The 12853-nt window shown below is 48.3% G+C and overlaps 2 protein-coding genes across 10 annotated transcripts in view; both read left to right on the top strand.

The window, feature by feature from the left end:
- LOC135920784 (serine-rich adhesin for platelets-like) overlaps positions 1 to 12853 on the top strand; it is a 658268-nt gene that overhangs the window by 562816 nt on the left and 82599 nt on the right. For all 9 annotated transcript variants that reach the window (XM_065455046.1, XM_065455039.1, XM_065455040.1 and 6 more), the window contains 2 exons: positions 10233 to 10418; positions 11815 to 11985. In XM_065455046.1, coding sequence (XP_065311118.1) covers positions 10233 to 10418; positions 11815 to 11985 — 357 coding nt within the window. The remainder of the gene's footprint in view (positions 1 to 10232; positions 10419 to 11814; positions 11986 to 12853) is intronic.
- Positions 6727 to 7722, top strand: LOC139047379 (tigger transposable element-derived protein 6-like). The gene has a single exon (XM_070521205.1). The coding sequence runs from the start codon at positions 6727 to 6729 to the stop codon at positions 7720 to 7722; it is 996 nt and encodes a 331-aa protein (XP_070377306.1).

Below are 12853 nucleotides of genomic sequence, written 5' to 3'. Positions count from 1 at the left end.
TCATAGCCGCCGCACTCAGCAGCTACCATGTCCGTGGAGAAGGATTTGTTGCAAACAGCTGCTCCACATACTGATTCATTTCATCTGGCTGCTGCACCCATACTGGTGACCACATCATGGGCTAGTCTTTCCTTGCACCTGCCAGGTCGGTCTGACTTGGAGAGTGCTGGTTCCTGGTCAAACCTATTCGTAGACTAAGCATTGCCTCAGGCCTTCAACATGCGTTGGGAGATACTGTATTTATTCGAATCTAGGCCGATAGTTTTTTTTTTTCAAATAATCATATTGCAAACTCTAGGGCTGGCTTAGATTCGAGGATTTTAAAAAGACCTGCCAGTTTTTCATTGAAACTGCTAAATATGGTGCATAGCTAGCACCATATAGCAAAGTTAGTATCGCAGCCGCTACTAGCCATGCCAGTAGCTGACCGTACACAAGCGAGGTCGCCATTTTGACCTGTGTCGTGTTGGCTGTATCGGTGTGCAGCGTGGTGTTATCGCAATGGCACCAAGCAGGAGATGCAACTACAGTGCCGCTTTCAAGTGAAAAGTTGTGATAGCCACAGAGGCATTGTCAAAACTTCAAGCCGGGCGGGACTTTGGTGTCGACGAGAAAAACGTCCGTCGTTGGAGGGGACAATGACAGCAGCTGTTTGCGTGCGCCGCAACGAGGATGGCATTTAGTGGACCAAAGAAAGGCCGTCACCACGAAGTGGAGACAGTTTTGGCCGACTTTGTTCAGACACAGAGAGCAGCTGTCCTTCCAGTGACAACAGAAGTGCTCCAAGTGAAAGCTAGGGAAATTTCGAGGGAATGAGGCCTAACACCAAAGGATTTCAAAGCCAGACGGGGCTGGCTTCAGAAATCCATGAAGCGCGTCGGCTTCAGCCTCCAACTTCACACTTCAATCACCCAGAAGCTGCCAAGCGATTTCGAAGAAAAGCTGATAGCTTTCCAGCGCTACATGCTGCGAAAGAGAGAAGCGGCAGGCTGCAACCTTGGGCAAATCGGCAATGCTGACCAGACGGCTGTGTATTTTGATATGCCAGTGGCATACACCATGAATGAAAAGGGTGCCAAGGAGGTGAAGGTGCACTCTGTGGGCTTCGACAAGCAGCGCGCAACTGTGACGCTGTGCTGCACAGCTGATGGACATAAACTCCCTCCTTATATGATATACTGCCTGCTCGAGAAACTTTCCCAAGAAATGTCATTGTGCAGGCAAATGAGAACGGGTGGATGTCAGGTGCGATGGGGGAAGAGTGGGTTAAGATTGTGTGGCGACGACGTCCAGGAGCCCTTTTGACAATGAACTCGCTCCTTGTCGTCGACTCTTACCGTGGACACTTAACCGACAATGTGAAGGCTGCGCTCGCCCAAGCGAACATGGACCTCGCTGTCATACCGGGCGGCATGACGGGCGAGTTGCAGCCACTTGATGTCGGCATCAACAAACCTTTCAAGGATCGTCTGCTGAAATATTACAGGGACTGATTGACTGACGAAGACCACATGCTAACGGCAAGGGGCCGCATCAAACGTGCATCGCTATCGCAGCTGGTGGACTGGGTAGCTGCAGCGTGGGACAACATCCCAGGTACTTTGATCGTGCGCGCCTTTAAAAAGTGCAGCATATCTAATGCGCTTGACGGTACCAAAGATAGTGCACTGTCTGAAGGTGACATTGACAAGGAACACAGCGACGAGTCTAGCAGCGACGACGACATTGAATGAGCTTTGCACATTCAGATTCAATAAATGCTGTTTGCATTTTGTGAACGCTGTCCTCACTTCTTTTGTTTGGCCTACATTCAAAGTAATATATATACTTTATTGTTGGCTTCGGATTTTAGGGAGTTTGCTTAGAGTCGGGGTCGGCCTAGATTCGAGTAAACACGGTATTCAACTTTGGACTCGGCTGTATTGCATGGGCCCGGAAGCTTGCCCGCTTCTTGTGACTTTTGGCCAAGACACATCTCTGAACGACTACTCGGTCGTAGTCAATAAGTTCACGGCAGATTTCGTCCATCCGATCATTGAAGTTTATGAGTAGGTGCAGTTTCATAGACGAGTTCAGCAACTGGGTGAAACCATGGACAGCTTCTACATGGAACCCTAAAAACTGTATAAAAGGTGCAACTACCCTCCCTCTCAAGTCGAAGAGAGTCTTGTTTGCGACTGCTTCATAGCGGGACTGCACAATTCCTCACTTGCCGATAAGCTCTGCAGGAACCCTCAGCTGAGCCTAAAGGATGTGTGGATTTAAGCAAGGCAAGTGGAAGATGCCGAAAAACAGAAGAGTAAGCTTGGGACACACGCAACAGTGCAAAGTCCAGTGAATCTCGATGCAGCCAAGCAACGTCGGTTCCAGCCGTGACGTGGCAGCCATGCCGAGGTGATGCCAGCAAAACAGAAAGCCACTAGCCAGAGTTCGTGTGACTTCTGCGGTCGCGCCCCATATACCCCCTCCAAGTGTCCAGCATGCAACTCGCAGTGCAACTACTGCAACAAAAAAGGCAATTTTGCTGATGTTTGTCGTGCTCAGAAAGCAAAACAGGCCAAGGTGTCTGCAGTCCAGCTGGATACATTTTACAGCTTGGGCAACGCCAAGTATGTTGAAATCACTGTTGACAACTACACAGAAGTCTTCAAAGACAAGAGTTGACAACCTCTCGGGACTGGGTGCACAGCCACTCAACATCCTGAGATCCTTCACGGCGACTTTGCTATGGAACGGCAAGTCCATTGCACAACGTGTGCATGTCATCAAGGCCCTCTCAGTACCGTTGTCTGGCTCTCTGGCACTGGAAGCTCTGGCGGAAGTATTCACCAAATTGGAGGCAACGTCTCGTTTTTTATCAAGTCAAGCTTGCGGAAGAATTGCAAGAGCTCACAAACTTTTTCAAGCTGTTTGGGTACTACTGCTTTCCTCAGATACCGTTCGGCATCACATCAGCACTAGAATTATTTGGAAGTAAATGTCAACAATTCTGGAAGGGCTGGAAGGCATGGTCTCCATGATTCATGATATCCTGGTTTTTAGCCACTCTTTGGAAAAACATGACACTGGCCGTCAAGAAGTCCTCGCAAGGCTTTGTCACCCGCCATGGTTGCTCAGTGGCTATGGTGTTGAGCTGCTAAGCACAAGGTTGTGGGATGGAATCCCAGCCATGGCAGCCGCATTTCGATGGGGGTGAAAGGCAAAAATATCCGTGTACTTAGATTTATGTGCACATTAAAGAACCTCAGTTAGTCTAAGTTATTCCCAAGTCCCCCACTACGGCGTGCCTCATAATCAGATCGTGGTTCTGGCTCTTAAAACCCCATAATTTAGTTTTTTTAAGGCTTCCTCAGGCTGGAATCACCTTGAATAACGAAAAATGCTGCTTTTGCCAGAGAGAAGTTTTCTCTTGGGGTTAACATACCAGTGCAAGGCATCCAGCCAAAGCCCAACAAGCTCAAGGCAGTGAAGGACACGAGTCTGCCCACAGATGTAGCTGGTGTGCGGCGACTCTTAGGCGTGGTCAATCAACTGGACCTCTTTCTCCCACATGCATCAGAAGCTACAGCCATGACCAGGGCTCTTCTTGGCAAGAATGTCACATGGACATAGTCTCATGAGCATGAATCTGCATTTGCTGCAGTGAAAAACATTCTCACCTCCAACCATTGCATGGCAAAGTATATTTCTGCACACCCAATGATCGTCTCTGCCCATGCGAGGTCCTTTGGCCTGGGAACAGTCCTGCAAATGCAATGTTTGCTTCCTTGACAGAGTAAAAGTACAGCCAAACCGAAAACGAGGCCTTAGTCGCTGTGCGGGCCGTTCGGAAGTTTGACGCATTTCTGTGAGGCCTGTTGTTTGAGGTTGAAACAGATCATCAACCACTAGCCTCACTATTTGGCAAGCTATACATGGACGCATTGCCACCTCGCATCCAGCGTTTGAGACTCAAAGTGATGTCATGCCATTTCAAGATGTAGCAAGTCCCAGGAAAGCCACTTACCGCAACTTATACATTGTCACATGTTCATGAAGCCAGCAGATATTCCTCATCCTGTGGACAAAATTGAGGCATTGCCACTGAGGTTTTTTGGCAACAGTAGCAGCGCTGCAGCCAGAAGACGTCAAAATGGTGCATGCTCAAGGTGGTGAGTGCAGTGCACAAATTTTTCTCTGCCAGAGTGGCTTCCCAAGGAGAAACAAGCTTCCGTTGCACCTTGCAAAGTACGCTGCTCTCATCGACTCGCTCTCACAAATGCCTTCTTCTCAAAGGCATTTGTAGGGTCATCCCAGCCACCTTCCCGCCAAGTGTGTTGGTGCTGATTCACAAAGATCATTAAGGCATCAACAGATGTAGGTCCCGAACCCGTGAGTCGGTGTGGTGGCCTGGCATCAGTACAGACTTGAAGAATCTTGTCTCAGGTGTGAGGAGTTTGCTTCGTATCGTGTGAATCCAGTAGAGCCTCTCTGCAGCACAATGCGTTCAGATCATCCCTGGGAAGTGCTTGGCACAGACTTGCTCCATATAAAGGGACAGACTTTACTACTTCTTGAAAAATCCTTCTTCTAGTTGACTTGTACTCGCAGTACCTGGAAATAGTCACTCTCTAGCCAACAACAGCATGCCGAGTCATGAAAATTTCAAAAAGCATCTTCTCACTGCACGGCATCTCAAAAATACTGCAATCTGACCACGGGACTCCATTCCAGTCCAAGGGATTCGCGCACTTCATGGTTTCATATGGCATTGTACATGTCACAAGCAGCCCAAACTAACCTCAGTCCAATAGAGAGGCTGAGCGCATGGCATGCACAGTGAAGAGCTTGTTGCACAGTGACAAGCAGCGGACCCCTCCTTGGGCCTTGTGAACTACAGAGATGCAGTCAATGTCACAGTATTCAGCCCTGCACAACTTTTGATGGGCAGAAGACTCCAAACAAGGCTACCCTAGGAGGAGCAACAAGTGCATCAAAAGCAGCGCGTCAAGAAGTGGGTGACAAAGATTCTCAATCCAAGAAAAAAACGGGCAGCTGTCTTCGGTAGCTGACATCACACAGGGACTTACGGACACCTCAAGAAGGTACCTGGGTGTGGATGCAACCAGGAATGGTATGTATCGGCAGCAGTCCTCACCCCTTCATGGCGTCCAAGGTGTTTCACAGTAGAAACAGAAAAGCGAGAAACCCTGCAGCTTATCTGGCACAACCTGGTCCTGTTCCAACCAGACGAATACAGGATTGCCACCTCAGAGGTGTACCGCAGGCCACAGAGGCAATGCCTTCAAGAACTGGTTCATGGGGAAGGCGCCGAGGCAACACCATGTCGCAGCAGAGGAGTGCGACTACACCTAGAACAACAAGGATGCCTCCCTTTACAGCATTCAACCGCCACACCGGCCCAGTGCAAGAGACTAGGTCCGGGTGATGAGTTCTACCACCTGATAGGCTGGACTGGTAAAGATGGTGGTCAGATATGTTCTTCAAGGCAGAGATGTAGAGGGCACAGGCCTCTAGCAGCTCTGTGCTGCGAGCTGTGCATAAATTGGTCGATGTGCAATATGCTGGGGGGTGTGTTGTGTTTGGCTCCGTCTACACTACTGCAGGTCGTGCATCTGGCTCATAGCAAACGCAACAATATCTCATTTCATTATAAGCATATACAGTCGAACCCCGCTACAACGAACGCCGCTTCAACGAAATGTCCGGCTCAACGAATAATTCTCAGTTCCCCATCAGCTGCCCATAGGAGTAAATGCATAAATATCCTCACCACAATGAACACTTTTTCTTATGCCGTTCCGCTTTAACGAAATCTGACGAAGTGATTCCAGGCTCGAAACTTAATTTGCCGCGCAGGAAACGCAATTTCGAAGATTTTGCACATAAAAAAGCGTCTGCAAAGTTATCATCGCGTGTTTGCACCACAAGAAGCTGCCGTTTATGACCGAGCATGGGGGCCGCCATTGCTCGATGGCGACGGCGATGAGACTGGCCTACCTTTGGGATTGGCTTGAAACTTGTTAGCCGCAGACAATCCAAAGCCGACGCTCAGTCGTCTCGTCAGTCCATGCTGCATCTCGGCGCCATTGGTGTGTAATTATAGTGTTAGTGCAATTGGCAGTTCATGTTGTGCACGTGTTGCGGCATTCGACTTGATCAGAGAAGCCGTTCTGTTTTAGCGTGCTTTCCGACATGGCGCCGCCATGTCGAAAGTTTTTATCCCTGAAGGATAAAGCTCGGATCCTGGCCGAAGTCGCAAGCGGAGAGAAGAAAGGCGACGTTGCGAAGAAGTTTGGGATTTCTCCCAGTTCGCTGTCCACCATCTTGAAGTCAAAAGAAGCAATAGCGCAAGCTCTTGCTTCGGGCACATCAGCCAAGCGGAAGAAGCTGACGCCGTCGGCGCACGAAGACCTCGACAAGGCCATGTACACGTGGTTTGTCGAGACGAGGGCGAAAAACATACCAATCAGTGGAAACGCCGTGCAGCAGAAGGCCCTGAATTATGCTTGCCTGCTGGGAATTGAAGATTTCAAGGCGAGCACAGGCTGGCTCAGCAGATTCAAGGCCCGCCATGACATTGTCGGCAAGACGCTCTCTGGCGAGTCGGCATCGGCAGACACAGGCAGCGCATCTGCCTGGATCTCTACAAACGTTTCGGCGTTGTTGAAAGACTATGCCAAGTGTGACATATACAACGCTGACGAGACAGGCCTGTTTTACGAGATGATGCCGTCAAAAACCCTCGAAATGAAACGTCAGCGTTGCCACGGTGGGAAACACAGTAAGAAGCGTGTGACCGTGCTGCTGTGCGCCAATGCGGACGGATCCGACAAGCGCCCACCGCTAGTCATTGGGAAGAGTGCGAGGCCCCGTTGCTTTAAAGGTAACAGGAGCCTTCCCGTAAAATATGTCGCCAACAGCCGCTCCTGGATGACGCGGGCCATTTTCTCCGAGTGGGTCGCGTCATTTGACTGCGACATGAGGCAGGGCCGGCGGGTGTGCTTATTGCTGGACAATTGCTCCGCCCATCATATCATTGATGTGGAGCTCACAAATGTGGAGCTGAAGTACTTTCCGCCGAACTGCACTTCGATCATACAACCACTTGACCAAGGTGTCATTAGAAGTCTGAAGTGCGCCTACCGCCAGCGAGTGATGCAGCGTCTCCTATTGAACGTGGAGACCGGTCACGACACGAAGTTAGACCTGTACATGGCGCTGCAGATGATGGCTGCTGCGTGGGCTACCACTGGACGGCCAGTTATCGCGAACTGCTTCACGCACGCTGGCCTCAAGCTCGGAGACCCAGACATCGACTCCGCTGAGGATGCTGCTGACTGCAACGGAGCAGTGCAACCGCCAGCAGACGTAATTGCGTCCTGGGCGGCCCTTCAAGGTGCCGGAAGTGTGCCATCCAGTGTCGAGCTGGACGACTTCATCGACGCTGACGTCATTGTGATCGCCCGTGAAGAATTGAGCGATGAGGACATCATAAAAAGTGTCCGCGACGACGGGCGGCAGTCGGATGACGACGAAGTTCCAGACCTGCATCCACCGGCCACATCTCGCGTACTGGATGCGTTGGATGTCATCAGAAACAGCGTGGCTGTGCATGATGACGACGTCGCGATGCAGCTACTCTCCGAATGCGAAAATCGCGTCATGATGCTCCTAGGAAAAAAAGGGAAGCAGTCCACACTGCTTGACTTCTGGAAATAAAAGTTTGTTTGTGGTTTACCAGTTCAGGTTAGCCATATTTTTGTGAATTTCACAACAACGAAATTTTCGCTTCTACGAATTTTTTTTCGTGCACCGTCAATTTCGTTGTAGCGGGACTCGACTGTATTTGTAATGTGTATTGGAACAAACATTCTTGTTTAATTGGTTTTACAATAAAACCTTGTTAAACTGTACCTGCTTAAACAGTAGTTTTGTTTTTGGCATTGCGTGAAATCTCCGACTCAGCGGCCATTGAACATAATGTGTTTTGTATCCGCATAAACCGTACCAGTTTATTGCGTACGTATCAGTTAACACACAGCGTTTCCACTTTTCGTCGCACAAACACGGCGGTATGTCGTCTCCATCGGGCGGCCCGGCAGAACAACAAGCCTCAGAGATCAGAACAATGACCTGCAAGTGCCCTGTGTGTTTGTGCGTGAAGCCACATCAACATTAACATCAACTTGGCACCGTGCCAAAGAGCGTTGTGGCGTCATGCGAGCAAGGACTCGCGTTATTGCCGAAGCTAGGATCAAAAAAGATGCCAGGTTCTCAGTGTAGAAGAAAAAATGGCTGTGGCTTAGGTAAGGTTAAGCCCAGAATGCGAAGCATACTAGCCTTTATTTTAGTTGTTGAACCACTGTTTAGCTTGGTGAACTGCTGTTGCTTGGCTATATTTGGTTCGGCTAGACAAAGAAACAACTCATGCGTTGCTCTGCTTCGCCTTGGACGCCCCGCATTGGACGCGGTGAGCGTCGAGCAAAGGAGCGTTCGGCGCGGCAACGAAATGTGCGCCTGAGCAAGCGACGCACGCCTGAGCCTTAGAAACAGCTCGTTTCTAAGGCAGCACCGCATTCACTAGAGGCGCTTTAGTACCGCTTTGAAGCATTGTGCTCGTGGCTCAGTGGTAGCGTCTCCGTCTCACACTCCGGAGACCCTGGTTCGATTCCCACCCAGCCCATCTTGCAAGAGTTGAGCCAAAGCCACTTCTCTTCTGTCGTGACGTTACGGTGTCACGTGGTATTCAAGGCGACACCGCCGCGCCTGAGGAGCTGGGTTGAGCCCTCGTAATATGCTTCGCATAAAATTAGACATAGTTCATGCTATCAAATGTGACACAAAGAAGTCGGCACTAGCACGCGACATGGGTCTACTGTTGACTATGGTGTGTGGCATTTGGAATGCGAAGAAATTGCTCGGCAGCACTGCTGCGACCGCGAAGAGATGTTGGCTACGAGGTTCAACTTTTCATCATCGTTGCCTTTGTTGTTGCCTAAGTGTCACCTAGCTACAGTGATGAGGGCGACACGGGAAGTGACAGCGCAGGCGATTCAGGCCGGACAGTGGCAGAAGTTGCGTGTTACATCGGCCTCATGAATGCAATTGTTGCGACGAGAACAGCACCAGACAATAAAAAAGGCGCCCCACGACTTCTGCAACGCTACCGTGCCTGTGCATGAAGAATATGCAACGCCAGCGAGGAATCTGCCATACGAGTGTTTGCCGAAAAAAGGGGGCTGACTCGCTGCTTCAGTAAGTTTGAGGCCGCTGTCAACGCTACTAGGGCACCACAGCATCAAACGAAAGTAGCACTTTTGCCGCACGAAGGGAATAAATACAGCATGTCTTTTTCCCCTTTCATCGCACTCTCTTTGAGTTCCGTTTTTGGCATGTAAGTAGGTGATCTCATGCTATTTCGGCTAAGCAGTACTACTGTTTAGTATGTACTTTTTCCGAGCCCTGGCCAACTACGGTTTAACGAAGTTTCACTGTACCCATGTTTATCGTATCGTGATTCCACCGTATATTGTAGCTGTTCATGGAGAACATTGCAAATTACACTAAAGAGACTGGGCCAGAAGTAGTTGAAGTGCACTGAATTCGCTAAATCTGAAGATTGCACAAACCATACACCTTCATGTTGGGCATTTGTGGGATTACCCTCTCTTTGCAGCGTGTGGTAGCTTGAAACACTGCACATATTACTTTGTTTCTTTCTTGACACCTGAAAGCACCTCTTGATAACTTTTAACTTGCCCAAATGATAGAATGTGCACCCAGACGTGTTAAATGAATCCATTAGTGCTCAAATTTTTAAAATATGCTTTCTTCTTAGATGTAAAATTCACTGTAGAGAACTTTGCAGGTGAAGTGCTTGCTCTGTCCCGGGGCACATTCAGTAAAGTTCACTCTTAAAGGAGGCACCCAGTTAAAACTTCGTCACTAAATTCAGCGGAGATCTGACTGAAGGCAGGCATACTGCAGTTTCCTCCCTGGCCCTTCATACAAGACCCTGTTTTCTCATAAAGTTGATCCAGCATTGTTCTTAATGCCACTTGGGTGTCGTTTAGGTTAAGAGCAGACCATATATACTGTGCATGTGTAGTTTTGATGGGTTATCAATCCTAACCAACAGCATTTGCAAAAATGTGTTTTCATTTTTAACAAGAAAGTATGTCACTGATAGATTTGAAAACACAGTGTGCACCTCTACTCATACAATGCAGGACCCACCGTACTTCAGCGAGCCCTACTCCGAGCAGACTGCAGATGAGGACCAGGTGAAGAAGCTGCTAGACTTTGGGGACGACTACTGGGCCTTCATCGGGAGCCCATCGGACACTTCCTCGCTCAGCGGCCAGCCCAGAGACCTCCCAAGACGATCCCCACACAAAGGCCGCCCTGCCACCAAGGTGCTTAGACGTTTACATTGCGATAAAATAGGAGCTCAAAACCATTGGTGTCCATCATACTCACTCACGAGTGCACTGGTGAATGCTCACTTCACACTCATTTAGCAAAGTAGCGTGTAGGGCTAGTTGGTGCATAGCTGCTGAGGTTTAGGACAGAAAGAGCACCACAAACATCAGCCACACTCATTTCCCAGGTGCACGATAGAGCTTTCATGAGTGACGAAGGATGAAAGGCGAATGAACCGTACGAAATGGACCTAAGTAAGAGCAGGAGTGAGGGCCAGTTAACACGGGTATGAACGAAAGTCAGTGACAGTGATTTTAAGTGTACGTGCGTGACAGTCAGCAAGTGTGAGTAGACACAAGGATCATGTGTGTGAGTGAGTACCAGTAAATGTGAATGGAAGTCGCTGTGAATGCCAGTGAGTGAGTACGTAGGCTGTGAAAATATTGATGAGTGAGTACGAGTGAGTATCGGTTTTTTCTGCTGACCTATGCTCGAAATGGACGCTAGGAATTCACATTCCTAACATGAAACAGGTTGGGACAATGCAGCTTCTTCAGCACTGCTGCACATGGGAGATATTTATTTCATGCAATTTTGATCTTACTAAATGGAAAATCGGACAACCTCCCATTCGTAGCAATCGCTACAAAGGAAACCCCATACAGGTTCCTCGAAAGAAAAGCCTCAGAGTTGAAGAAAAATTTGTCCTGGTCAACTCTGAGGCTTTTCTTTCGAGGAACCCGTATGGGTTTCCTTTGTAGCAATTGCTACGAACGGGTGGATGTCTAATTTTCCCTTTATTAATTACTTCTCTCCACCTTGTGGGTTTCCACAGAACTGCTACATCAAGTTTGATCTTGTTGTGGTCATTGCAAACGATAATAGCTTCTTTTGTGGTCTTCACATTCCTAAGGTCAGCTCTTGTTTAGTGCACTTGATTTGCTCAATGATGAATAACATTGTAAGTTTTCTCTCTATATATCTTTTTAACATTTTAAAATAAATGAACTGTTGCCAGTGCTTTACAATGTATAGCCATTTGTAGTACACCAGGATAAACCTCTATCGGAAAGGTCGCAACTTTGGCACTTGGATTGCTTAGCACTTCAGCATGGCAGTGAAGTAGCAAGGACTGCTGGAAGCATGGCAAACCTGCCAATTATGTACCTCATTGTCGTAAGCTAGATAAATCTGCATTGCACATGCTCTGAAGATTCTTCACCTAGGCCAAGTGGGATCTCAATTGTTGACTTGTTTTGATGTATTATTGGAATTATGACTTATTCAAGTTCTTAAAGTTCCACATTGGTAGAGTACATAAAGTTCATTTGTAAGCTCGCTTCCTGGTTGAAATCTGTCCTGGTTTCATCGTTGCTTTCATTTGTGCAGCCTGGGGGCACTACGGAGTTTGACTCGGATTCAGACATCGAGGACCTTCACCACCTGTTGGGCCAGAGCACTCGTGCTTATACATTCATTCGCAACAGCCTGCATAAGATCGCTGCCTCTGGCATGGATGCTCCTCAGGGGCCCCGGGAGAAAATGTCACCACCTAAATTTGTGAGTGCTACCTCATTAATCTCTTGAAATCGAATTGAATTCTGATGTTTTACATGCTAAAACCACAATTTGATTATGAGGCACGCAATAGTGGGGGACTCCGTATAAATTTTGACGATCAGGGGATCTTTAACATAACCCCTATACAAAGGACATAGCGTTTTTTTTTTTTCTCCCCCATTTCACCCCCATTGAAATGTGGCTGCTACGGCCGGCATTTGATCCTGCGACGTTGTGCTTAGTAGTGCAAAACCATACCTACTAAGCTACCACGTCGGGTATTGAGCTCTTGGACATCGGCTCAATTATTGTGCCTGTAGTTTAGCAGGGAATGAAATGTGCATGCCCACGAGTTGAAGACCAATGGGTGCATTTCGTTGCAATTCATTTTGTCTTCTGTGCTTTTTACCTTTCATCACTGTCCTAATGCCACCGTAATCACCAGGATTTGTCACTTAGTGTGATGGTTGTAAAAAAAAAAATGCCAGTACTATTTGAAGGTGATTCAGGGAAAACACGGGGAATGCGGAAGGTGGCAATTCAGGACGATGAGCAAAATGAAAACAAGATGAAAGCAAGAGCCAACGTTTCGACAAGTGGACTTGTCTTCAGGACTGAGGGTGATTGTCACTCAGGCAATAGCTTCCCTATAGACTCGCTGAGATACACTTCTGAGCACACTTGTTGGTTAGCTCTTTTGGTAAATGCTACAAGGCATGCGAGCGTTGTGATGATGTGCTGCCTCCAGGATCAGCCTGCATTAAAAACCACATTGAAACCCTGGCAGGAACATATGCAGTGCACAGATATGAGGATTCACCCAATGATATGTGCAACCTTTGATTACACCATCTCCAGTACAGGTCCA

This window comes from Dermacentor albipictus, chromosome 7 (assembly GCF_038994185.2).
Source record: "Dermacentor albipictus isolate Rhodes 1998 colony chromosome 7, USDA_Dalb.pri_finalv2, whole genome shotgun sequence".
NCBI lineage: Eukaryota > Metazoa > Arthropoda > Arachnida > Ixodida > Ixodidae > Dermacentor > Dermacentor albipictus.
This window is presented reverse-complemented; position numbering and strand designations above follow the sequence as displayed.

Coding starts and splice junctions, on each gene's coding strand:
- LOC139047379 (XM_070521205.1), top strand. CDS start 6,727: ATGATGCCGTCAAAAACCCTCGAAATGAAACGTCAGCGTTGCCACGGT.